The 24,974-nt window shown below is 58.0% G+C and overlaps 1 protein-coding gene across 1 annotated transcript in view; it reads right to left on the reverse strand.

The window, feature by feature from the left end:
• Window positions 1–254: 254 nt before the first annotated feature.
• Window positions 255–24,974, reverse strand: part of ARHGAP22 (Rho GTPase activating protein 22) — a 120,038-nt gene continuing 95,318 nt past the window's right edge. Inside the window, exons 4-9 of the mRNA XM_016200857.2 lie at window positions 9,925–10,132; window positions 7,342–7,474; window positions 6,419–6,492; window positions 5,712–5,833; window positions 4,280–5,183; window positions 255–704 (exon numbers count right to left, since the gene is read on the reverse strand). Of these exons, the coding sequence (XP_016056343.2) occupies window positions 476–704; window positions 4,280–5,183; window positions 5,712–5,833; window positions 6,419–6,492; window positions 7,342–7,474; window positions 9,925–10,132 (1,670 nt within the window). The 3' untranslated portion in view covers window positions 255–475. The remainder of the gene's footprint in view (window positions 705–4,279; window positions 5,184–5,711; window positions 5,834–6,418; window positions 6,493–7,341; window positions 7,475–9,924; window positions 10,133–24,974) is intronic.

The following is a 24,974-nucleotide window of genomic DNA, read 5'->3' on the forward strand; positions in this document are numbered from 1 at the left end:
GCTGAAAGCACACAGATTTGCATAAATCCAGCTTCAGAGACTGTGACAATTCTGGGCGCTCGGGAGCTTCCCACCCCACCCTGGCATTCCACCCACGGGACACCTTGGGGACTCCCAACCCTGATGAAGCAGTAGAGGTCACCTGGTAACCCCCACTTTCCATGCCCACAAAGGAGGCAGGCAGGCATCATGCTTTCAGAGAGAATTTAATAAGAATGCAGAATGTCCCTGGTGCGCTACTTGGATCCCAGGCACTATCTGTTTTGGTGACCAAGGGCCTGTCCCCTCTGACACCTGCCAGGCCCTGCAGTCACAGCAGCAGCATCCAGGTCGCATGACAGGCTCAAGCTCGCAGGAGCACCCCGGCCAGCCGGGGGCCAGGTCCCTGCTGAGGCCGAGGTCCGCACTGCAGCGGCTCCCACGAGGCCAGCGACCCTGTGCGGAGGCGGCGAGTGCAGAGCGGAAGGGAACTCCTTTACTTTGGGGCTCCGGCACCTTTTGCCCCAACAGTCAGGCTTCCCAGGGTTGAGAAAAACTCCTCCATCTCCTTCTGCAGCAGCTGGTTCCTCCTCTCGGCGTCCTCCCGCGCCCGCTCCGCGTTCCGCAGCTTTATCTGCAGCATCGTGTACTTTTTCTTCTCCTGGTCCAGCTCCTCCTCCAGCCGTGACATTCGTCCCCTCAGCTCAGCAGTGCCGTCTTCGAGCCTTAACAAGCAAGAAGAAAGACACTGTTTTAGGCTCTGCCCTGCTGGGTTGGCCAGGAGAGCACCACTGTCCGCAGCCGCACCTGCTGCACCCGGGGCGGGGAAGGAGCTGCTCAGGCCAGGCCTGGAGGGGACACGTGTGGCTTGGGTGGCTCCTGAGGGGTAGCCCAGCCCCAGCTGCTCCTCACAAGACCCTGGAACTTCCCCCGGAGCACCTGCCCTCAGCTGCAATCCAGAAACGCCAGTGCGGGCATTTGGGCCCTCGGCACTTGAGGCTAGGGGTCTCCCTGAGTCCTCACTACAGTATAAAGACCACTTACATTCTGGGCCAGCCAACTGTCCTGCACAGGGATGGACTGTCCTGCTGGCAGAGAGCAGGCCCGATCAGTCCCCTCCCCTCCCTCCTGCTTCCCACCCCACACCTCCGCCTGACACAGCAACTTGCAGGAAACCCCATCAGTTGTCACTTCCAGTCCCAGTAGTCCTTCGTGTCCCAGCACAGCGTGCCCTCAGCGAAGCTTCTCTGAGTCTCCCCAGCATGCTGCATACCACTGCTTTCTGCTTCCGCAGAGGGACACCACGCACTCCTGCACAGGTGGGCATGCACTGTGCAAAGGTGGGCACAGCCGTCTTTTCAACCAGACAACCAGCTCCTGCAAGGCCTAAGGGATGCACTGAGCCCAGACCCTGGGAACTGGCCTGGCTACTCACAAGTGCATGACCATGGGCAGCACACAAAATGCCCTGAGCCCTGGTATCCTCTTCTGAAAAATGCAGGGACAACCTCCCCCAAGCACTGTAGCTACAACAGACAAGGCCACGTGCACAGCACAATGCCTGGTACACATGTGTGAGGAGCTGGGACAAGGGCAGGCCTCCGCGCAGTGAACTCAAAGCAGAGAAGAGGGAACACTCCCTCTGCCCCAGCCTCCTGGGGAAGCACAGGACATACGGCTGGAAAGAAGGCCCCCAAGGAGGTGGCAGCATCCCACGACCCCCTCGCCGCCAATTCCTCCCACCGGCTGGTGCCCTCGAGCCCAGGGCCTGGGCCTCCCCTCTTCCTCTCCATGACACTCTGCCAGTGACCTGGTCCGGTCTCCAGACTCGAATGACCCTCAACCTCTATACCCCTTGACTCCACTCAAACTAAGTATCTCTGACTCCACAGACCCACAGCTGAGCCCCGACCTCCTTACAGCCACTCCTCCCGCAGCCCCGTCTCCCCTCAGTGAGCACCTTCTTCCAGTCACTTGGTCAAACAAAAATGTTGTCCCAAAGTCAGTTCTTTTTCTCACCCCCACAGCGGATCAATTAGCAAAACCTTCCCAGTATGTTCAGAATCTGCTCGGCTCCCCAGAGCAGCTGCCGCCTAGGCCCATGGCACCATTCTGGTGCCTCCTAGCTGGTGCACCCAGCAGAGTGATCAAGTGCTCAAGCCCTCCAGTCACTCAGGATCTAATTGGGAGGAAAATCCAGAGCATGCTCTGACCACAGGTCCTGCCCTCTGCCCCTCTCCCCAGCCCCTTCTCACACCCCACCAAGCCTGCCCACTCAGCTCCTGCCCCTTCCCACCGCCAGCCCCTGGCTTCTGCCCCTGGCCTTGCTCTGGCTCTTCCCTCTGCCTGCAGCACTGACCGGGGGCTCCTCTCCCACCTCCTCCCCGAGCTCCCCTTCCCTCGGCCCTGCTTCATCACTCTCCTCCACCCCACCTTCTAACACCCAATATGTGTTTTAAAATCTGTCTTGCACATGGTCTCTCCGTGCCCCACAGCCACAGGGGAAGAGTGAGGACAGAGATTTTGATCAGTATTGGTCACAGCTGCCCCCAGCACCCAGCACAGTGTTGGGCACATCACAGACACTCTTTAGGGGGTGCAGGAATCAGGTCACAAGGGAGGCAGAGAAAGCGGATCTCCCTGCCCACCCAGACCGGACCTAGCGCTGACTCCATCAGTCCAGAAGGCGGACACATTCCCCAAAGGCCCACTGACGGGGCTCTACCCCTTCCTATGCTCAGACCCTTCTCGCTCTCAACAACCTCCAGCCAGGACGAAGGCTGGGACCCTCTGCCAGGGCGGGTGCTACAGGGGCTGTCTGCCCTTGGCCTCTGCAGGCTTTCTCTCCCCTCCGAGCCACCAAGCAGGAGGTGGTGAGAGCAGAGGTCTCCTAGCACTCAGGATGTGGCAGGCTCTGCGCTGACCACTGCCCCATCCTGTCACTTAATCCTCATGGCAAATGCATGAGGTCACTGAGCCCAGAGAACCTGCCTGCGACACTGTCAATACAAGGCAGGGCCGGGACACGAACCCAGGAAGTCTGACCCAGAGCCCACCACGAAGCAACAGTGCACTTCCCCTGGGAAACCAGCCTCCCAGGAGAGCCGATTCTGACCTGCGAGGCTGTCTGGGGAGACCCTGCCCGGGACTCTGGCTGTCGTGGGCGAGCTCATCTGCAGCAGCACATCTGCTTCTGCCCTTTGTTGGCGCTCCCCATTACTCTGCCTGCAACGCCTGCTTCCATTTGAGGGGTGTCCACATAACTCTGAGCCTCGGGTTTCTCGTGCCGTGTCCTATCTCCTTGCTCAACTCCATCCTTCTGGACCTTTCAGTCCTGGCTCAGACACGACCTGCTCTGACCATCCCTGACCTTCCTCCTGGCAGGGGCCTCTGTCCTTAAGTCCTTCTCGGGTCATCTATCTGCCAAGGACACACCCATACCTGCACACACCTGACCCTCCCCGGGGCCTCAGGATGTGGCTTCCAGAACAGGGCCAAGCGTTGTCGTCATAGCTCCCAGTGCAAATCCCAGGCTCAGAATTAGAAGCAGGAATCCCTTCCACCCCCACTAGCCCTGGTGGGGAAAGGAAGCCCCCAGAACCCGCTGACACCCTCTGTGAGTGGGTGGGAACGGGGCTTCCAGGTCAGACAGTGGGACTAGGGAGCTGAGATGCTGTTGGAAGCACCACATGCTGCCCAGCGGAGGCTCTGCTGGTGCCCTCACCTCAGGGCTAGCACCACCCTCGGCACAGGGGGCTGGCTGTGAGCAAGGCTTGGAATGTGACACAAAGCATTCTCCTGTGGCCAGGCGGGGGAGGGCCAGGATCAGCACTACCAGCTCCCAGAGGAAATCGCATTCCAACCCACCGCAGGCTGGATCACTGTCAGCCAGCCAGGCTCGCCTGGGGCCTGCATGACATTTGGGAACATCCTCAGTGCCCAAGCACACCCAGGGGCCGGCCTCCTCCCTGAGGACCACACAGGAACCCCAACCTGCGCCCCTCCACCAAAGGTGCGCTGAGCGGCTCAGGCCGAGACTTGGACTCATCCCTTCAGCAGATATTCCTGGAGCTCTGGCTGCTGCTCCGGAGCATCCCAGACACAGGACTCCCACCCTCCATCCCCAACCTGTCCTGGGCCGTTCTCCCAGGAAGGTGACCTGGGGCTGACTGCTCAGAGCCCTGCCTCCGGGAGGCTGTCCTTCAGAGCCAGAGGTGATGAGGCCGGAGGCTGAGGCTCTGCCCAGCCAGGCGCGGGGGCGGGGCGCAGCAGCCGCAGGGCCCAGCCCTGAGCCTTTTACCTTTTCACACTCAGCTCATACTCAGTCTGCTGTCGGCTCAGCTCTGCCCGGAGCTCCGAGACCAGGCCCTGGAGAGCCGTGGCCCGGTGCTCATGGTCGCGGGCCGGGCTGCCTGGCTCGCTGGGCTCACTGCTGCTGAGGCCGATGCCCACCTCATCCAGGCTGCGGCCCAGGTCTGGGGACCTGCACTCCTCGCTGCTGCTGGGGAAGGGGGAGGGCTCCAGGGCGCCCTCAAAGTGCAGGGAGCTGCAGGCAGAGGAGTCGCTGGCCCGGCAGGCCGTGCAGCTGCTGACGGAGCCCCCAGCGGAGGCCTCGCAGGAGGAGGCCCCCGACCACGCCGTGCTGGACACACTGGGAGTGCTGGGGACGAGGCTGGGTGCGGGCACATTGTCATAGGTGGAGAGTCTCTGCGAGGAGCTCGAGTCCTTGAGCCGGTCTCCCGATGAGGCCCGGCGGTGGCCGCGCAGGGAGGACAGCCCATTCATGAGCCAGTTCCCGCCAGAGGAGATGATGGGCACCTCTGGGGAGGAGCTGCCCACCTTCGGGCTCCCTGACCGGGACCCAGACTGCCGAAAGGAAGACTTCCAGCTGGGCAGAGTCTGCACCCTCTTCCCTGGGCTGCGGGTGGCAGGGCTACAGTGGCCGCGTGGGACCAGGGGCGAGTTTCTGGAGAGGGCGGCCACAGCGGCCCCGTCCAGAGATGAGGTCCTGAGTGAGGGCAGGCCTGGCGCGCTGGGGCTGTGGGGCTCTGGCTGGCTGTCCCTTGGGACCTCCTCAGAGCCCCATCTCGCTGTGCACGGTGCGCTCCCGAGGGGCGTGGCCGGCCCCTCGGTGGCCCTCGCACTGAAGAGCTGGCTGTGTTTACGGATCAAGACGGTCATCAGGTGCTGAACAAGGGACGTGCCTGCCAAGAAAACAGAAGGAGAAAGGCCTGGCTGTGGACGTCTCCAGTCCGGGCTCTCCAGGCCAGTCAGGGGCGCTGCAGCTTGGACCCAGGGCACCTGGCTCTGTCTGCAGCCCAGAGCCAGGCTGCCCCTCAAGAGAGGACTCAAGAAGAGCTGGCCATCAGCCACCCTCCCATTCCAGGTCCAGACAGAGGGTTCCTGCCCGGGAATCCCCGTCCTCTGACAGCTGTGGACCTGGAGCACAGAGGAGGCACTGTGCCTCCCAGCCCACTCCACCCAGCTGGGTGCAGGAGAAAGCAGGCACGATGCCCACTAAGGCCGTGGGTGAGCAAGCGGCAGGCTGGGACTGGACACCAGAACCTGCATGTCAGAGCCCTCTCGCTGCCCCAGGTCATACCTGTGCTACCGATGACATGCGTGCCTGCCTACGCATGCTTTCAGGGGCACAGGCTCGGGCACAGGGACTACGGATGTCCCACAGGTGCATGTGGGCACCCACACCCCCAGTCATGCACATGCCCAGTTACCTTCCATAATGGTCACTGGGTCTTCTATCTGTGGCCGAAGTATATTAGGTCCAAAAACGGTTGCCAGGTTCTGGACGCTCATCTTGTTGACATTGGAGTGGGACTGAACTTCATCCAGAAACCTGCCAAGCAAGGAAGAGGCCGTTGGTGAAGCCAGTCCTGATGCCAGCTCTGCAGGAAGCTGCCTGGCACCCATACCCAGCCACGCCCATGTGTTCCCACGGCCACCGGGCACAGCCTGCTACCCTTGCCCACTCAGAAGAGGGCAAGCTGCCTCTGGGTTCCGGGGGGTGGGGAGCAGAAGCAAAAGCCAGTGGGACACAGTCCCATCATCAGCATGGAAGGAGGACCTATGACTGTCCCGCCTGCAGTGGGGGCAGATGTCTGGGAAGGCCCAGATCCCCGGCATGGCACCAGGTAAGGACTGCCCTGCACCTTCTCCCAGCACCTGAGCTGAGGTCATGGTCGGGAGGCAGGCTCCTTGGGGCAGGGACTTCAAGAGGCACCAAGAGGAGGCAGGAAGACCGGCTATGTCCCTTTCCTTCTGAAAGACCCACCTGGGACTTTCACACTGCCTGCTCTCGAGGGGACTGTTGCTGGGTGTGCCTGGGACCGAGTCCTTCAACAGTCCCCGCTGGCTGACTGGCTGCCACTCGGGGAGCAGTGTGGGGTGGGAGAGTGGCCCAGCCCCTGCCCCAGCCACTTACTTGCAGATATATCTGAGCAGGTTGTAATTGGCCAGGGGAAGGCTGCTCACTTGTTTAGCCAACTCCAGAGTCCCCTTGGTATTGAAAGAGAAAAACAGCATTTCTGAGACAAGCCACTGGCCCTTCTCTCACTGAGGGAGGGATAGGGAGGCGGGTAAGGAAGACGGAGGGGGGCAGAGGGTGGGGGTGGCAGGCACCAGAGGCCAGACCTCCAGCCACCCATTCGGCTCGGCATCAGGTGACCAGAGGGCACCACCCACTCCATCTCCCTCCCAGGAGCAGGAATAGCCAGGCCAGGCCTGTGACCTCCTGGAAAGGCAGATTTACTTTGGGGGACTGGTGTGAGGGGGGTGCCTCTGCAGGGCCACGGAGGAATGTCAGGGCCAGTGCTTATCGAGACACAAATATTTGCCAGATAAAGACCCCTCATCTCCCACATGGCCACAGGAAGGGCAAACAGTCCTGCCCCCACCAGGCACCTGCAGGGTGGGGTGGGAGCCTCTGTCCTGTCTCAGATTCTTTTGGAAGGAGGCAGGACATAAACAGATGAAAGGTGTCGTTGTTTCTGAACTCTGTGGCCACCTGGGCAGCCTGAAGGTGAGGAAGGGTCAGGAGGTGCAGGAGGAGGACCTACTGTGTGGCTCCTGGGGCATGACCAGAGCATGGCCCCGCGGCCCCCAGGCGAGGCCTCACACAGGGAGGGCCCCACAGAGGGATCCTCCAGCCCCACAAGAGCAGGATTCTCCAGGCTGCCCGCCCCATAAACAGGATTCTCCTGCCCCCACCCCAACACACACACAGAGCAGCCGGCAGGTCAGGATCTCAGTGCCTCAAAACACGAAGGTCAGAGTTCCATGTCCTGATTCCACAGCCCACCCCCCTCGGCAGGTCCACCTCCCAGGGCGAGCCCTCAGGGCACTGACCTCCCCCTCGTCCTTGGTGAGCAGCTGGGCGCAGCTGAGGAAGTCCTCATACCTGGCGAAAGGGACCACAGGCTCAGGCAGCTCCCGCAGGTACAGCTTCAGCAGGGAGGCCACCGTGTGCACATCTGTTGTGCTGCCAGCAGGGGACACGTGAGAAGCATGGGTGCCAGGAAACCACAGGAGTAACCCGCACCTCCCCCAGGTCAGCCTCTGCTGTCAAGCCCTTGCACTGTGTGCGCGCGAATGTGCACAAAAAAGACACAGAGGGGTGAGGACTGCATCTGCACCCCCTGCCAACAGCTCTCCCAGGCTGTCCACCTTGTTGCTAGGCAGAGGGTCGAGGAGGGTCTCCTTTGAGCCACACTGTCAGCTCCAATAGAAGGCCCAGGTTGCTCCCAGGAGCGTGCGCAGGGGCCTGGTGGGGTGGGGACTGGAGCTCCAGCTTAGGCAACCTGCAGCCCGGGCGCCGGCTCAGAACCACCGTGCCGCGGGTCTGAGTCCATCCTCAGTTCTCAGGGGTGGCAGCGTGGGACCCCCACTGCTGCAAAGCCACGGCCCTGCAGGTGCAGCTCTCCTGCACAGTAGCTGCTCAGGGTGGGACGAGTCACGTGGCCCCTGGCTGCCAGAGGGCCCTGTGACAGCTAGTCAGGGAACCGGTGGGCGTGAAGAGTCCTTATCTGGGAGCCTGGGGACCACCCGAGCCCTCTGCAGGGTGACATGGGAGCTGAACTGCTCCTGGGAGGACAGGGGGTGGGGAGTCAGGGACACAGCTGTTCCTGTCCCAGGCACCAGCCACCAGGGGCATGCAGGTCAGGCTCTTGTCCCTGGCCTCTGGGTTCCAATCACACAATGAATGCCTGGGCTTCTGTGCTCCTCACCCTGTTTCCAACACCCCAGCACCCTGTGCATCTGCTCCCAGTCTTCAGTCTCTTGATTCTGGCTCAGAGCTTCCCAGGCTGAGGTGGGCCCCCAGGGAGGGCAGCAGCCCTGGGTTCTGGGCTCTGGTCCTGGTCTTGGCACTTCCTCTAAGCTTCCCTGCCAGGCAGGGCCTGGGCTTGGTGACCAAAAACAGTGCTGGTTGGCTGCGTTTACTAGTTAGTCATCTGTCCTGGCCCTGGAGGGCAGGACCTGTCTGTCTGGTTCATGGCCACACCCCCGTGCCTGCAAGGGCTCACTCCGTGGATGAGTAAAGCAACTGGAGGGAACTAAGAAAGGGCTATTGCGAGAGCACGTCAATGGAGCTGGCAGGGGTGGCTCAAAGGAGACCCTCCTGGCAGCAAGATGGACAGGCCGGGGAGAGCTGCTCCAGGCCCAGGAGCCAGGGCAGGGGGAAGGGCTGGGTATGAGACAGCTCTAGTGAGGGAGGCTTCCAGGCTGATGGGCTCTTTATGCAGCAGGGAGCCCAGGACCTGGGGCTGGCGTTCATTGTCACCCACACAAAGAGCGTGGTTTGTACCCAAGGAGTGAGGCTACTCTGGAATGCCACATAGAGCAGGTGGTGGGGGAGTAGCCCCTGGGCCCCTCTAAAAGGGAGTAAATGAGGAGAGGAGCCTTGGGACCTGTGTCATGGGCTGGGTACAAATGCAGGGCCAGAGCACCACCTGGAGATGGTGAAAAGTGGGAAAGAACGGTGTCAGGTACCCCAGGGAGCAGCTTCTAGAAGGGAAAGCACCCAGAGGCCAGAGTCAAGGGTGAGTTTCCAGAAATCACAGAAGCAATCTCCAACCACAGCCCTGGACCACACGGGACCAGACGAAAGAGGCCTGGCTGGCAGAGGTTCAGAACAGACTACAAGTTCAGAGTATCAGGATGTGGCTTCATGAGCTCCAGGGGAAGGGACCCCGTGCCTCCTGGGCAGACCTCCTCTGGGGAACGGTCAGTCTCATGCTCCAAATCTGAAGAAATAAACTGACAGACTCCCCCGGCCGTGGTGACGGGCCTGGGCAGAAGCTGGAGGCCTGGGGGGGTTCCGCCCTGAGGGGAGGCCTGGGAAGGCCCGGGCTGCCGGCAGAACCCCGTGGACATATTCTGGGGCAGAGGGGGCTGCATCTGTGCAGACAGACCCAAGAAGAAAGGGCAGGGGCTCCACGGAGGCCAGGGTAGGCTTGATGGAGGAAGAACTTCCCATGAAAAACTGTCCCATCAGAGAGAAGAGGCCCAAACAGCCCCAGCTCCCCTGTTCTCAGCTGCTGGGCTCAGTGAAGGTGACTCCAGAGGGAAAAGCCCAGGACCTGGTAAGGCCAGTGATGGGTTAGGAGGGCACAGGGCCAGGACAGGTGGGGCAGGCTCGGTCCCCATCCCAACACCTGAGAGAATGAGGGGCCACAGCGACTGCTCAGCTCTGCACTGAGGGGGTCTGGAGGTGGGTCACTGGAGGCAGGCCCAGGGACAGACACTCACAGAGGACCTGCAGTCTTGCCTGAAGCACCAGAGGCCCTGCCTTTCTCCTGTCTGCGTGGGGTGAGGAACCATTCTGCCTCCCATCCTGCTGCCAGGCTTCCCAGGCACCAGCCCACCCCTGCCATGGGAGCGGGGGAGGAAGGGGCAGGGGGCTCCATCTCCATCTCTCCCCCAGGAGCTCACCTGTCAAAGAGCGGCTTCTCCCCGCAGTCAAAGGAATCCTGCAGGTCCCTCACCAGGTTGGCCTGGCCCGGCAGGCGGAAAAGCCCCTCCTCCGAGAGCCCACGCTCCCGGATGAAGTCCACGCACTGCTCCACCAGCAGGGGTGCCAAGCGCGGGCCGTACTTCCGCTCATGGTGGACTGTGTCCTCCAGGCGCTGCCCGAAGATCCCTGGGCACACAGAGGACCTGGTCACACCCTTAGCTATCCGGCTTAGTGGTGACAGTGGGCTCCTGGGAGGCAGGGGCACCATCAGGGCCAAAGGTGGCCGCTCCTGGGGAGCACATTGGAAACTATGAGGGCACACACAGGGTGGCTGGGTGCCAGCCCCGGGACAGGGAGCAGGAGGGCACAATGGACGGGGGGCCTGTACTGTGCTGTGGAGCTTGTGCAAGCCCAAGGAACCTTTGAAGGACCTCAGGGAACATGCATTGTGCATTTTATTGAGTGGTTTGTTTATGCAACGTTAACCTCCAAAGAGGCCTGGCTTACATTTAAAAACTCAAGACGAAGTTCACCAAAAGACCTGCTCTAGAATGTTCCAGTAGCACTCCTTGCGATCCCTCCAAACAGGAAACCACCCAATGCCCATCAGCAATAGAACAAACGGTGCACTCACCACCCTAACGCCAGAGAGCAATGAGCACAGGTGGGGCAGAGCTCACGGGACAAGACTGTATTCATGTGAAAACACAATTGTGACTCGACATCTCTGATCATCAAGGAAACGCTGATGGTCAAAACCTCAGCGAGACACCACCTCACCCCTCCCAGGACAGCTACCATTTTAAAAAAACAGAAAATTACAAATGTTGGCGAGGATGCAGAGAAATGAACCCTTGCGCACTGTTGGTGAGAATGTAAAACGGGGCAGCCACTCTCCAAAATAGTGTGGAGGCTCCTGAAAAAGCTCAGAACCATGTGACCCAGCAATTCCACTTCTAGGTATGTACCCAACATAACTGGAAGTAGACATGAACATCTATTAATAACTCATGTTCATAGCAGCATAATTCACAATAGCCCAAAGGTGGAGGCCACCCAGGTGTTCCTCAGCAGAAGAGTGAAGACACACAACGCGGTCTGTGCTGAGGACGGAATATTGTCCAGCCTTATACAGGGAGGACATTCTGATGCAGGTACGACATGATGTCCTTGAGGACCTCACACCAAGTGAAATAAGTCAATCGCAAAAAGACAGAGACTGCATGATAACACTTACGTGAGGCACTTAGAATAATTAAAATCATAGAGACAGAAGCAGAAGGGCGGCTGCCAGGGGCCAGCAGACCAGAGATGGGGAATTGGTGTTTAATGGGGATGCGGTTTCAGTTTCCCAAGATGGGAAGAGCTCTGGAGATGGATGACAGTGACAGTTGCACATTATGAACACACTTAAAAATGGTTACGATGGTGTCTGTTTTAGTCGTTACCAAGGATATGTTTATTGATTTTTAGGGAAAGGAAGGGAGAGAAAGAGAGACATTGATGTGAGAAACACAGTTGTCTCCTGTATGTGCCCCTACCGGGATCGAACCCGAAACCTAGGTATGTGCCCTGACCCGGAATCGAACCCACAACCTATTGAGGAACGGGACAATGCTCCAACCAACCAGCCAGGGCTAAGATGGCAAATTTTACGCTAGCTCTATTTTATCAAAAAAATTTTTAAATTTATGAAAACACAACACATTAAAAAAATGCAAAAGCCAGACCCAGACCAAACACTTCACTACTCCATTCATGTAAAGTACAAAACTAAGTCAGGACACCGGTCACCTCAGGGCCCGTGGCTGGGAGGGGCAGAGGGCGTCTGGCGGCTGGAAATGTTGATTCTGGGCCTGCACACTGCTTCCCGAACTGTGTTCACTTCGAGAAAAATCATTAAACTGTACGCTGTGATTGGCACACTTTTCTGTATGCCATATTTCAGTAACATTTGCAAAAAAAAAGTCAGGAAGCAAAGTATCCAAAACATTTAATCCAGGACAAGAAATGCAACGAAGGACAGATGGATAGAGCAGAAGAGGAGGAAGGTGGAGACCTTGTGACCAAGGAAACCTGTGACAACTAAATATACAGCTGGGCCGGGAGGTTCCTGGCAGCCCAGGCAGAGAGGGTAGAGTTGGGATCCATAAAGCCTCTGTCTCCCAGTGAGAGCAACAGGAAAAGCAGCCTTCTCCTGGCCCTGAGCGCCACGAGGCCTTGGGAGTGCCCGACAGCTTCCAGACCTACGCTGCAGAGACCTTCCCTCCTGGGCAGGTCTAGAGCTGTGCCAGAGGCATGATGTCATGGCTCCATTCTGTCCAGGCAGTTCTCTGCTCCCTAAGGGATGCAGCCCAGGCAGGTGGCTTCCCCAGGCCTGGATGGCAAGCCAGCAGGTAAGAGGTTCAATCCCTTCCTGGCACTAAGCAGTGGCAGGGCTCAGGAAGCCTGTTCGTCTCCCCACATACATGCTTAGCTTTAAATAAGATACATCAGCTCATAATACAGAGCCTGGCGTAGAGCAGGGCTTAGTGTTCCTTCTCACCCTGTTCAAGCCCAAGACAAGGCACACAGAAGCTGGGGGTGACGACATGCCCTTGGCAAGAACATGCTCACGTGGAGTACGCCTAGCAATGCCACCAAAGCTTTAGGAAGAAGTGCATGCGTGCATGCATGTGCACATTGACTTGTGTATGCGTGCATGAATGTGCGTGCATGTGGATTTGTGTGTCCGTGTGTACATGAACGTGTGTATGAGGAAAGTGCTGAAATAGCTAAAACATGGCACTTGTGGTACCAGGTGCTATTCTAAGCACTTTACATATATCAACATAGTTAATCCTCACACAGCTTAATAACTTAGGGACATCACTAATTATTATTATCACCATCATCATCATCATGTGGCTCCTCTAGGCCTCCGGAGACTTTCCTCTGACTCATCAGAGCCAATTCTCCTGCCCTCAGGTTCCTCAGATCGCAAGGCAAGGTTCACACACAGGCAGTGTGGCTCCAGGTCCAGAGAATGTTCTGGGCCACAGTGCTGCTCCCAGGACACTGGTGCACGGAGACCTGTGTGATGCTAGCTACCTACCAGCCTTGTTTCCTGTGTTTCTCCTGTCTTTCCTCACCGGCCGCTCCCGAGGACCTGGTCATTGCGCAGCAGGCAGAGGTAAGTAGAGATACAATACTGACAAGAAAGGAAAAGCCGTCTGCCTCCTGGGACTTGGTGCCCACAGGATGGGCCAGAGGGCCAGTGAGCAGCCTTGAGTACAGGGGCTGATGCTGCTGTGGTGGCTGCCTGGGGCAGCTCTGCGAAGCTCCCAGGCCTGTCTCTAACAGTGTCCTGGCCTCTCTGTCCAGCCCCAGTGGCCTGGCTGGTCCTGGGCACACACAGCCACTGCTCCCTCTTCCTCCACTCAGGGCTCAATCACCTAAGCTCCACACCGGCTCGGGCTCGTGTGGGGTTAAGATGTTCTTCTTTAGTATGATGTTGGAAATATTTTTAAATTGGTTGTTTAAAATCAAGAATTTCATATAAAAATCTAGATTCCCAGTCTCTTTGAAAAGTCCACAGATCTGGGGCACCAGGCCTGAATTCCCAAACGGGAACGCTGGTGGAGTTCAGTGGCTTCTGTGCCCTCTGAGGGTCCATGCACTTGCTCTTTCTCTGGTCCCCATACATCCAGCCCACATTTCCTCACGTCGCTTTACCAGGTGTTCACCTCTTCTACTTTGACCTGTGGGGCACAGGTGTCCCCCAAGGGCACCGGGGCCAGGACCTTAAATGAACAGTCAGAGGACATACGGGGGTCCCCAAGAGGAGAGCGTGCTAGCCTGGCAGTGCAGCCTCCACGCCCGTCTTCCTGCTCATGCCCAGGTCCCCTTCACCTCCGCTTCTCCCACCGCTGAGTGTCCTTTCCTTCTGCTTTCCTGCTGCCTGGCCATGCAGTGAACAGGTTCCTCTACCTGGAAGTATCTTTCCTCTTCAGTCTGTGCAAATTTCTTATTAACCCTTGGGAACAGCTCAGACATCCCCTCCTATGTGACCTGTCCCTTCAGCACATCCACAGTGTTCTCACTGTCCCTGGCATCCATCATAGCTGGTTCGAAGACAGGCACCTCTGCCTGGTTCCACACCAGGGGCCGCCTCCCTCTCCCCAGTCCGGACCAATGCTGGGCTGGGAGCAGAGGTCAAGGAGTGCTGAGTGAAGAATGAACACACGGTCCCGATCTCACTACTGTGCTCACAGGTGACTGAGGCCAGTCAGGGGCAAGAGACACTGAGAAGAACAATTCTAAAATTCTCTCTAGAGAGCCACAAACCGTGGGTAATTCCATCCAGCCTCTGCTTGACGCCAGCCATTCCTGCTCCCGTCTCCTATACCCAAGACATGCGTCGTTATCTGTCTGTCCATCCCTCCTTCCACACTTCCATTACTCCCACACTTGGGCCCCAGCACTGTTCTAGGTGTTAGAGAGCCTCAGAACTGCCAGAGGGCTGGAAACATGGGAATCCTTCCAGGGTCTCCTCTGTTGGAAACCCTTTGCTGCCTTCCTGCCTCCCCCACATCCACCCCCCAGGGTAAAGTTCAAACTTGGCTGGCAGGCCAGGCCCTGCCCCGCCCACTCCACCAGCCTCTGGGTGCAGAGCCTGGGCCAGGCAGAGGGCAGCTGCCTCAGAGCCAGCCCCACTGTTCATGGGTACCTGAGTCTCTGAAGGCCCCTCCCAACCTCAGCACAACTGCCTTCCCAGGAAGCCTCTTGAGCACTCTCCCTGCCCTTGAACAGGGCTCTGAGAGCCGGGAAAGGGAGCACCACAGGCCCTGCGTTGGAAGGGGAACTGGCACCTGAGCAGAAGCCCAAAGGCAGACATGAGTGGGGTCTGATGAGGACCTGGGGTGGGCAGTGGGCATGAGGGACGGTGCTTGAATAGGCTGGGAGAAGAGCAGCACCCTGCCCTGGCCAAGACCGTGGGCCATGATGAACACTGACTCCACATGTCGCTCAGGGGCTCTGGGAAATGAGGAGCCTCCCCCAGAGGCCCTCCAAGTGCTGAGCCTGGCCAGGCAGGGGTGGGGACACAGGCAAAAGGTGATGGTCAAGGCCAAAGGCTATAAAACAAGGATTCCAAGCCTACCTCTGCACTGGTCCAGGTACACATCCTGGATAAGCAGTTGAGGAGCAGAGTGCTCCCCTTAACTGGGTCTCAGTTATTCCATCTATAAAATGGGAATGATCACATCTGATCACTACCAGTCCTTGGGAGTAAGCCCACATTACCTCCACAGCCATGTGGAGCCTTGCGAGAGACCTTGTGCCACCTTCCCAGGCACGCTGCCCCACCTCCACCCTTGGAGGAGAGATGCCCTGGGAGCCCCTCGGGAAAGCCTCGTTCCAGCCTGGCCTTCCAGGCTTCCTTCCCAACCATCCTTCCTCTGGAGGTGCCCTGCACTCAGGCTGCAGGGCCTGGCATCCCTCGCCCAGAGGCCTCACCTGCCACTCCCCTTGCCAGAGTAACTTTGGCAGAGTCTGATAGGGACTAGAACAGCTGCACCAAATTCCCTCAGCCGTCTTGGCACATCTTGGAGGGGTATTATTGCCAAGAACCAGTTCCAGTAGGTTTGTCAGATCCCTGGAAACCAAGCCAGCACGCAGGTTCCTAGAGGTCCCAGCCCACGCTCTTCACAAAGCTCCAGCTCCGCCACCGGAGGGAAACTGGCAAGAGGCTGCCTTTGCTCTGGGTGAACCTGCTGAAGGGCTCAGTGCCGGGCCGGGCCTCCTCTCATGCCCGCTGCTCTGACAAAGCCCTCTCCCCGGGTTCCATGCAAGAGCAGGAAGCCTGTAAGTCAAGCGAACAGCTGGCTCAGGTCCCTGTCCTGAGTGACCTCAACCTCTCTCAGCCTCCATCACTGCCACTTTGTTGGACTGTGAGCAGCCACAGGAAAGCCTACCACGCCGGGCACTCTGAAGCACGTACTTGATAAGCATGGCCTTCTTCTGACCCAGAGGCCTGGGGTGGGAGACTAGGCTCAGCCTGTCCCCAATGCCACCCCCAGGGCCCCAGCAGGAAAGGGAGACAGCTGGGATTCCCTCTTGAAGCTGATCACTGAGCAGAGATCTCAGGCCTGCTCTCTAAAGGTACCAGGGCTCTCTCTGGTTGTGGATGGACACAGTCACGGGAGACACAATGAAAAAATAATTCTAAAATTCTCTCCAGAGACCCACAAACTTTGGATAACCACTCCTCGTTCTCTTCTCCCTTCCCCAGGGCAGGTGCGTTCTCCTTGCAACCACCCCACCCTTTGTAAACCCACCTTCCATCACCCCCACAGTTGTGCCCATGTGCCAGGTCTGCTCTGGGTGCTAGAGAGCCTCAGAGCGGTCCTGAGGGCTGTAAAGCTCCAAAGCCCACCGGTCCCTCCCTGCCTCTTCCAGCCCACCCAGGCCTGGCCAACCAACAGGCTGAAGTCAGGGCAGGAGAGAGAAAGCTGCCAGAGGCAAACAGCATCTTGGGGGGCCGTGTCCAGAGCAAGCTCCAGAGGTGGGGACCAGAGGCGATCCCACTACCCCTCCCGGTGGGGGGCAGCTCCATACCCGCCGGACACAGCCGCCGGTCGGAGGGCCAGGGAGCAAACGTGGGCCAGCCCCGGGCTTGGGGTCTGCAGCCCTGGGCTTGGAGTTGGTGGCTCAGAAAGCGATCCCGCTGGGTCTTGGTCCCCTCAGTAGCGGACACGCGGGGAAGGGCGCGCTTTGCTCGCCCTAAGCTCTGCTTGTTTCGCTTCTGCACGCAGGACCCACCACAGACAGGGCACCCAGCCTCGAGACCCACGCAGAGGGGGCACCCAGCCTCGAGACCCACCCGCAGAGGGGGCACGCAGCCCCGAGACCCACCCGCAGAGGGGGCACGCAGCCCCGAGACCCACCCGCAGAGGGGGCACGCAGCCCCGAGACCCACCCGCAGAGGGGGCACGCAGCCCCGAGACCCACCCGCAGAGGGGGCACGCAGCCCCGAGACCCACCCGCAGAGGGGACGCCGGGCCCCGAGACCCACCCGCAGAGGGGACGCCGGGCCCCGAGACCCACCCGCAGAGGGGACGCCGGGCCCCGAGACCCACGCAGAGGGGGCACGCAGCCCCGAGACCCACCCGCAGAGGGGGCACGCAGCCCCGAGACCCACCCGCAGAGGGGGCACGCAGCCCCGAGACCCACCCGCAGAGGGGGCACGCAGCCCCGAGCCGCACCCGCAGAGGGGGCGCCCGGCCCCGAGCCGCACCCGCAGAGGGGACGCCCGGCCCCGAGCCGCACCCGCAGAGGGGACGCCCGGCCCCGAGACCCACCCGCAGAGGGGACGCCCGGCCCCGAGCCGCACCCGCAGAGGGGACGCCGGGCCCCGAGACCCACCCGCAGAGGGGACGCCCGGCCCCGAGCCGCACCCGCAGAGGGGACGCCGGGCCCCGAGACCCACCCGCAGAGGGGGCGCCCGGCCCGGCCCGGAGCGCGTCGCGCTCCCCGCGCAGCTCAGGGCACCCGCGCCCCCGCGCCCCGCACGCCCCAGCTCCCGGCCGCGCCCGCGACGCGCATGCGCAGAGCTCCCCGGCCGCCGCAGTCCGGGGTTCGAGCGCGCTCCGCCCGGCCGCCCGCCCCGGGACGCCCGCACCCGTCCGGCCTACCTGGGGCGGCGGGCGCGCAGCAGGCGGGCAGGCGGCAGGCGGCCCGCGGGCAGGCGCGGCACCCGAAGGCCCGCGCGGCCGGCATCAGGCCCATGGCGGCGCGGGCGCGGCGGCGGCAGGAATGCCCGGCACGCGCGCAGGTAGCGGCTTGCCCGCCGCCCGCCCGCGCCCGCCCCGGGCCGACCCCGCAGCGCGGGAGGGCGGGCCCAGGGCTCGCGAATGCCTGAAATGCCGCCGACGCCGCGACCGGCCAGGTCCGCGGTCCCGGCACCCGCCCCTCCCTGCACCCGCGCCGCCGCGCCCAGGAGCACCAGCGCCCGGCGCGCCCCTCGCCCAGCTCGCCCAGGGGCTCCGGCAGCGGGGCAGGCGGGCCGGGGCGGCGGGGCCGGGAGGCCGGCGACCGGTCGGGTCACCCGCGCGGGCCGGCGCGAGGCCCCCTGTTCGGCCCTGGGAACCATTAATGTCCCCCTTTCGCGGGCGAGGCCGCCGAAGCTCGGAAGGTGGTGTGTTTTCTCAGGCTCACACAGACGGTGACAGATCCTCAAACCTAAAGGATCTTCCTGCAAAGCCCGCGATCTTCCCCGGGCAGGATTCTGGCCCAGTGAAGAGCCCACAACCTCCGACTTCAGCGTGGGGACCCGGTGGGCACACAGTCGTGGGCACACCGTCCCGGGCACGCACCTGGAGGGCGCGCGGCCGTGCAACACCGGGCAGAAGGACAGAGGTCCGCAGGGGCCTGCGGGCAGAATCCTGCAAGGGGGGGGGTTAGGGAGCCCTGGGGCAGGATGGGGTGGGGGCCCATCCGAGGCTGAGTGCAGGAGGCAGGGTCACTCTTTTCGCTCTTATTAAGCAGGGCCTGGGCTAGGGTGGGGGAAGTGAGGCACTCCCCACAGGTGCAAAATTTAACGGGGTGCCAAAAACTTCAGTAATCAAGGTAAATAGTCTATTGTAATATTTTTTAAATGCAAATTAATGCAAAAAATCGTGATGAACAAAGTATCAAAATTTTCAATAGAGACAGGATCTAACCCTGCACTTTCGGAGTGCCTCATCCTAACCCTGCCCAAGGATCCGGTCTTTATTTAAAACTTTGATATTTGGTCTATCATGGATGTGTTAGGCTGAGTAACGCTGCCCCCAAACCCCTGGACCCTGTAACCAAGTTACCTTACCCAGGTAAAAGGGACTTCGTAGATGTGATTAAATTAAGGGTGGAGAGATTATACTGGATTATCCAGGTGGACTTTATAAGAGGAAGGCAGAGGAAAATCTGACTACACAGTTGACCCTTAAATAACATGGTTTGAACTGAGAGTCCACTTATACGTGGATTTTTTCAATAAATGCTATAAATATATTTTCTCTTTCTTATGATTTTACAATAACATTTTCTTTTCTCTAACTTACTTAGAATAGATAAAACCATATAACATACAAAATATGTGTTAATCTACTATTTATGTTATCAGTAAGGCTTCCAGTCAACAGTAGGCTATTAGTAGTTAAGTTGTTGGGGCATCCAAAGTTATATGTAGGTTTTCTACTGAACAGGAATTGGTGCCCTTAACCCCCATGCTGTTCAAGGGTCAACTGTAGAAGACCAGGCAATGTAAGGAGGGGAGCAGAGACTGGAGTGCTGAGGCCACAACCAAGGAATGTGGGCAGCCTCTCCAAGGCGGAAGAGGCAAGGCCAGGCTCTCCCCTGAAGGCCTCAGAAGGAATCAGCCCTGCGGCCACCCTGATTTTAGGCTTCCAAGACGCAGTTCTGACCTCCAGAACTGTGAGTAAATTTGTGCTGTTTTAAGCCCCAATGAAGGTCTCTATCTACTCCTGGCCTTGATACTAATGTGGGATGGGGGCTAAAGTGTTTCCAGGCCCTGGGTGTGTGGGGGGTTGGAAGGAGGGGGTACGGGGGGAGGCTCTGTGCTCTCCCTTCCCAAAGTTCAGGTAAACATAAAGATGGGAAGGACAGTTCATGGTGCCAGGGGGCCACAAGCCCAGGATTGCCCTGCCCTAAACCTGCCAGGAAAGACTGGGGTTCCCATGGCCCATGGACCCCCTGGGCCTGAGCAACTTGTCTACGTTAAAGAGAAGGGTCCTCAGGCTCAGTAGAGGCACCTGCTGTAGGATCGGTGGGACTCTCTCAGGTGGCCGTGGTGCTGAGTTGCTTTTTCCTCTCAAGCCTGTTTTCCCAGCTGTGTGGTCACTGCATTAGACCTGCTGGTCTCTAGGGAATCCCTTCCGCCCCTACCTGGATCCCCCAATGATGAAAGTCTGCAGCTGCCTCCCATCTAGAAGGCTCTGGACTGACAGGCACTGCCGTAAGGAGCTCTATATTATGCTCTGGCCAGGACGGCACCTACCCCACCTTGGGGCTCATGTTTAGCCATGGGGTCTGTTGAGGGTGGGTGTGCAGAAGTAGTGATGAAATTGTCCTGTGGGAGCAGGGCCATGGGGCTGAGAGGCTAAGGACCTGTCCTCTCACACAAGCACCTGGTGACAGGTAACCTCTTCAACTGAGGTATCCCTTGTTTCTGAGCTGTGTGTACTGCAGACCCTGGTCTGAGACCTCAAGTACTGCCTCTGTCCCCAGTCGGTCTTGATTGCCTTCCCACGCCCCTGCCCCCAAAAGGACAGCTCAGATCCAGAGGACCAGGTGCTCTGACGCTTGCCTGGCAACAGAATCCAGAGAGGCTGGCCCTGGAGGCGGGTGCCTCACTCCCAGCACTGCTGTGTGCTCTTAGGCAAGTTGCTGAGCCTCTCTGCCCCCTCTATGATATAATTTTGATATAATAGCTCCTGGCATGAGTATCGCATGGCAGCATGCAATCGATCCCTCCCTCTTTCCTCAGACTGGTGTGGACAACCCAGGCTGCCTGGAAGAAGCTGAGGGCTGGAGACCTGGACCACAGGGCACCGGGAGGGCTCCTGACGTCCTACGCCTCAGAAGGGGTATCCAGCACCCGGGCTCTGAGCTCCATCAGGCCTGGGCTAGAAAGCCAGCTTCCCGCCTACTTCTTGTGACCTGGACAGACCACCTGAGCCTCCTGCTGCTCAGCCTCCTCACCTAGGAAGTGGCTACACCAGGACTGGTTTCTTGGGCTGTTGTGTCAGTCAAGAAGCAGAGCCTGGCATGGGGACATGCTGAGTAAACGGTAGCTCTGCCTCTGCCAGACTTCTCCCCTGAGGCTGTGTCATGAGGGCCTGGCATACGCCCTGCCCTGGACTCATCTTAGCAGTGACCACGATGGGCTCTTTTCTGGACTGTGATCTGAGCTCTACTTAGCACACACTGAAGCCAGGCAGGCCAAGCTCACAGGACATTTCCATCACAGCTGTGGGAGGGAGGACTCAAGGGTGCAGCGAGGTGGGTATAAGGCAGCCCAACAGCTAGCGTCCTGAGTTGCGCAGGAAGCCCTGGTGAGCAGCCCCTATAAACCACTCTCCCTGCCTTGCCAGGCTCTCCCAAGATAGGGCAGCCATTCCTCTGCCTCTGTTTTCCTGGTAAACAGCCCCTGCCAGTGGCGTCTGTGGTGGGAGCTGTTTCCCCTGCCCTAGGGATCCAAGCGCGCAGGCTCCTGGGAACTGATTGTGAGCCAACCCCTATGCCCAGAAGAGGCCAGATCTGTGTCAATGAGCCTGGGTCTTGGACTAGGGTACCTCCTCCTCTACCCAGCATGTGGACCCCCAGGGCCTATTAGAATGGGCTGAGGGTACAGAATCAGGCTCAAGTCCCCCTTCTGCTGGCTTAGTGACCCAAAGCCTAGCCAAGATCAATAGCAGTCCTTTCTCTCCCCTTTGGAAGGGCTGCCAGGAAAGGCCCAGGCCCCCTGGCCTGCCGGGTGAACATTCAGGGGAACTGGAAGTAAGACTCTCTCTTTTTGAATCCCTCATAGGAGCTCGGACGTGGTGCAAGCACCAATGGGGACAGGTGGTCCACTAGGATCTCAGGCTCGGCCACTGCCAGCCTGGGCGAGGGCCAGTCACCTTGCATTCTGAACCAGATTGTGCCTTGAGGGCTTCTATTTAGAGATGTCACTCCGGCACATAATGACCACTACCAGCTAGACTAACAAGGTGGCTCTGCATCGTTCGAGTTGTCTTGAGGCTAGGATCTTCTCCATGTCAAGCATCCTGCTCTGTGGCCTCTGAAAGCTACATTTGTCTCCTGTCCATCCTGCCTCGTAATCTGAGGAACCAGAGGGCAGGAGAATTGGCTCTAGCCGGTCAGAGGAAAGTCTCTGGAGGCCTAGAGGCCACATGGCCAGGCTTCGGCAACAAGGCTCTGACGGCCACTGCAGGCCCGCTGCCTGGCCCCTGTGCACCCTCCTTGGCACAGAGTGCTCAAGCTGCGCAGGGACACCATTCCCCGGCCTGGCTCCTTCCCCAAGGCTGTCATTCCATGCTGCCGCCCGTAAGGCTAGGATTTGTTTGGCACTAGCCTGTAAGTGGGATAGTCACCATGCCACTAGTTACTGAGCACTAACATTGCCCCCGACTCCTGCATACAACTGCCCATCAGCACCTGCGCTGGTGCAAGGACTAACAGGCCTCTCAAACTCAGATGTGTTCACCTCTCAAACCTGCTCTGCGCTAGGTCTTCCTTCCGCTTTTGCTAATGACAGCTCTGTCCCTCCGGCGCTCAGCCAGAGCCCTTAGAGTCCACCTTCACTGTTCCCTTCCCCTCACTCCCACACCCAGATCTTGTCGGTCCTGCTTTCAGAATGGATTTGGAACTGATGACTTTCCCCACCACCCACCACAGTGAAAGCAGCTGTCTCCTGCTCAGGTTACTATATATATGTCCCTGGGCTTCCCCTTGTCCCTCAGTCAGAGTGGTCAGCAGTCAGGGTGGTCCTTTTAAACTGTGTATCAGATCACGTCATGCCTCAGCTCAAAGCCCTCCAGTGCTCCCTTCCCCGTTTCCCTTATAAGAAAAAGCTGAAGTCCTTCCTGGGGCCTGTGAGGCCTCAGGCACCAGGCCCCTTCCCATAGAGCCCTGCTCCTCCCTCCCGCCATCGGCCTCGGCGCTGGCTCAGGACCACATCAGAAGTTCGCTGCCTTTGCCCGAGCTGTTGCCTGCGCCAGGCACACTCCAGCGTCACCTCCCGGCCCCCTCTCTCACCTTCTTCAGTGCTGTGTTTCAGTGTCACTCTCTCAGCCTGCCCTCCCCACTGTATTTAAAACTACTCTATTTTTTTTCTTTCAATAAAATTCACCACCTTCTAAATCACAGTAGTCCTCATGTGGGCCCTAGGCCAGCAGTACTTGGAAATACAAATTCTAGGGCCACACCCGCATGAGCTAGAAACTGTGGATGGAGCCAGCAGTCTATTTTTACCAGCTTTCCTGTGGGTGATTTGATGGCCCAGGCTTGAGAGCCCCTGCTCTGTCACTCGATTGTTCTTTCCTTGCTGCTGTTGGCCTCGGGAGCAGCATGGAAGCTTTGTCTGACCTCTTTTCCTCCTTGCCACGTCCCCTGCCTGCACACGGCAGATGCTCTGTTTGTTGAATAAATAAGGACTAGTTAGTGCTAAATAGTGCTGAATATTTTTCTCTTTTAATTCTCATGACAATCCTGCAAAGAAGATATTTTTATCCAGGGTCACGCAGCAAGCACAGGGAGAGCCAGATTATACACCTGGACCACAGCCTGGTGCCGAGACCTGTGCTCACCGCCTCCTCTCACACGGCAATGCAACCCGCTCTGCTAGGCACCTTCCTGTGTTCACAAGACTCGCCTTCGAAGGCTTGCAGGCTCTCTCCAGGTAACGAGGCAAGCCGGGCAGCCTGGGGTGCCCGTGACTCCCTTCCTTCCCCTCAGCTGGCCAGCAGGCACTGCCCGGCGGGGCTCCGGGCCTGGGCACAGACGTCCAGAGACCCGCTGCAGAGCACTGCGCTCTTCACACATCGTCTTCTGAGCCACAAACATGGAAAGTCTTTCCATTCACTTAGGTCTTCTTTAACTTCTGTCAACAATGTTTTGTCATTTTAAGAGTATTAAGTTTTGTATTCTGTTTGTTAACTTTGTTCCTTAGGGTTTTATTCTTTTGGATACTACAGTAAATGACATTTTCTTGATTTTATTATGAGTTAGCTCATTGCTACTGTATAGAAATACAATTGACTTGTGTATAAGGACCTTGTATCCTGCAACCTTGCTGCATTTTTTACAGTTTTCTAGATTTTTCTGTATACAAGACCATGTCACCTACAAATAGAAATACTTTTACTTCTTTCTTTCTTTCTTTCTTTCTTTCTTTCTTTCTTTCTTTCTTTCTTTCTTTCTTTCTTTCTTTCTTTCTTTCTTTCTTTCTTTCTTTCTTTCTCCTTCCTTCCTTCCTTCCTTCCTTCCTTCCTTCCTTCCTTCCTTCCTTCCTTCCTTCCTTCCTTCCTTCCTTCCTTCCTTCCTTCCTTCCTTCCTTCCTTCCTTCCTTCCTTCCTTCCTTCCTTCCTTCCTTTCTCTTTCTTTCTTCCTCTCTCTCTCTCTCTCTCTCTTTCTTTCTTTCCCATCTGATGCATTTCACTTCAATTTCTTGACTTATTGCTCTATGACTTCCAGTACAATGCTGATCAGAAATGGCAGAAGTGACTCCTAGTCTTGTTCCCACCTACAGGGAAAGCACCAGTCTTTCTCCATTAAGTATGTTATCTATGGGGTTTTTGTAGATGCTTTTTAGCAAGCTGAGGAAGTTCCTTTCTACCCCTAAAACACTGAGCATTCTTATCCATGTTTCTTCTGAGTCTGTTGAGATGATTGCATGGATTCTGTCCTTTATTCTATTGATGTATTACATTAATTGAGTTTCAGATGTTAAACCATCCTTGCATTCCATTTGGTCACAGTGCATAATCCTCTCATGTATTGCCGGGTTCAATTTGTTAGTCTTTTGTTCAGAGTTTTTGCATCTATCTCTACAAGAAATATTAGTGCTCCAGCAAGTCTTCTCTCCCTTTCCTGCGCCATCAATCTTTTGCATTGCTGTTTTGTCTCCCAACTAAAGAAAAATAATAAACAAAACCCTCTACCTGACTTCCCCCTCCAGCCACTGTCTCATTTCTCTTTCCCTTTACAGCAAACTTCTTGAAAGTTGGCTATGCTCAAACTCCAATTTCCTGCCTCTCCTCCTTTCTCATGTGCAATATTTTCAAGCTAATCCCTAGCTCTCCACCAAAACCACCCCGGTTCAAGTTACCTATGAACAGTGCTCAGTGTCTATTCTCTTTGGACTGATGTATCGGCAGTGCACGGCCAGCTGACCACTGCCCCTCTTCCTTAGACGTTCTCCTCACTCCTCTCAGGGCCCCCACTTGCTCCTGGCTCCCTCCCTCACTAGCCTTCTTTCCCAGCCCCT

The sequence above is a fragment of the Miniopterus natalensis genome, chromosome 14 (assembly GCF_054644295.1).
Source record: "Miniopterus natalensis isolate mMinNat1 chromosome 14, mMinNat1.hap1, whole genome shotgun sequence".
Taxonomy (NCBI): domain Eukaryota; kingdom Metazoa; phylum Chordata; class Mammalia; order Chiroptera; family Miniopteridae; genus Miniopterus; species Miniopterus natalensis.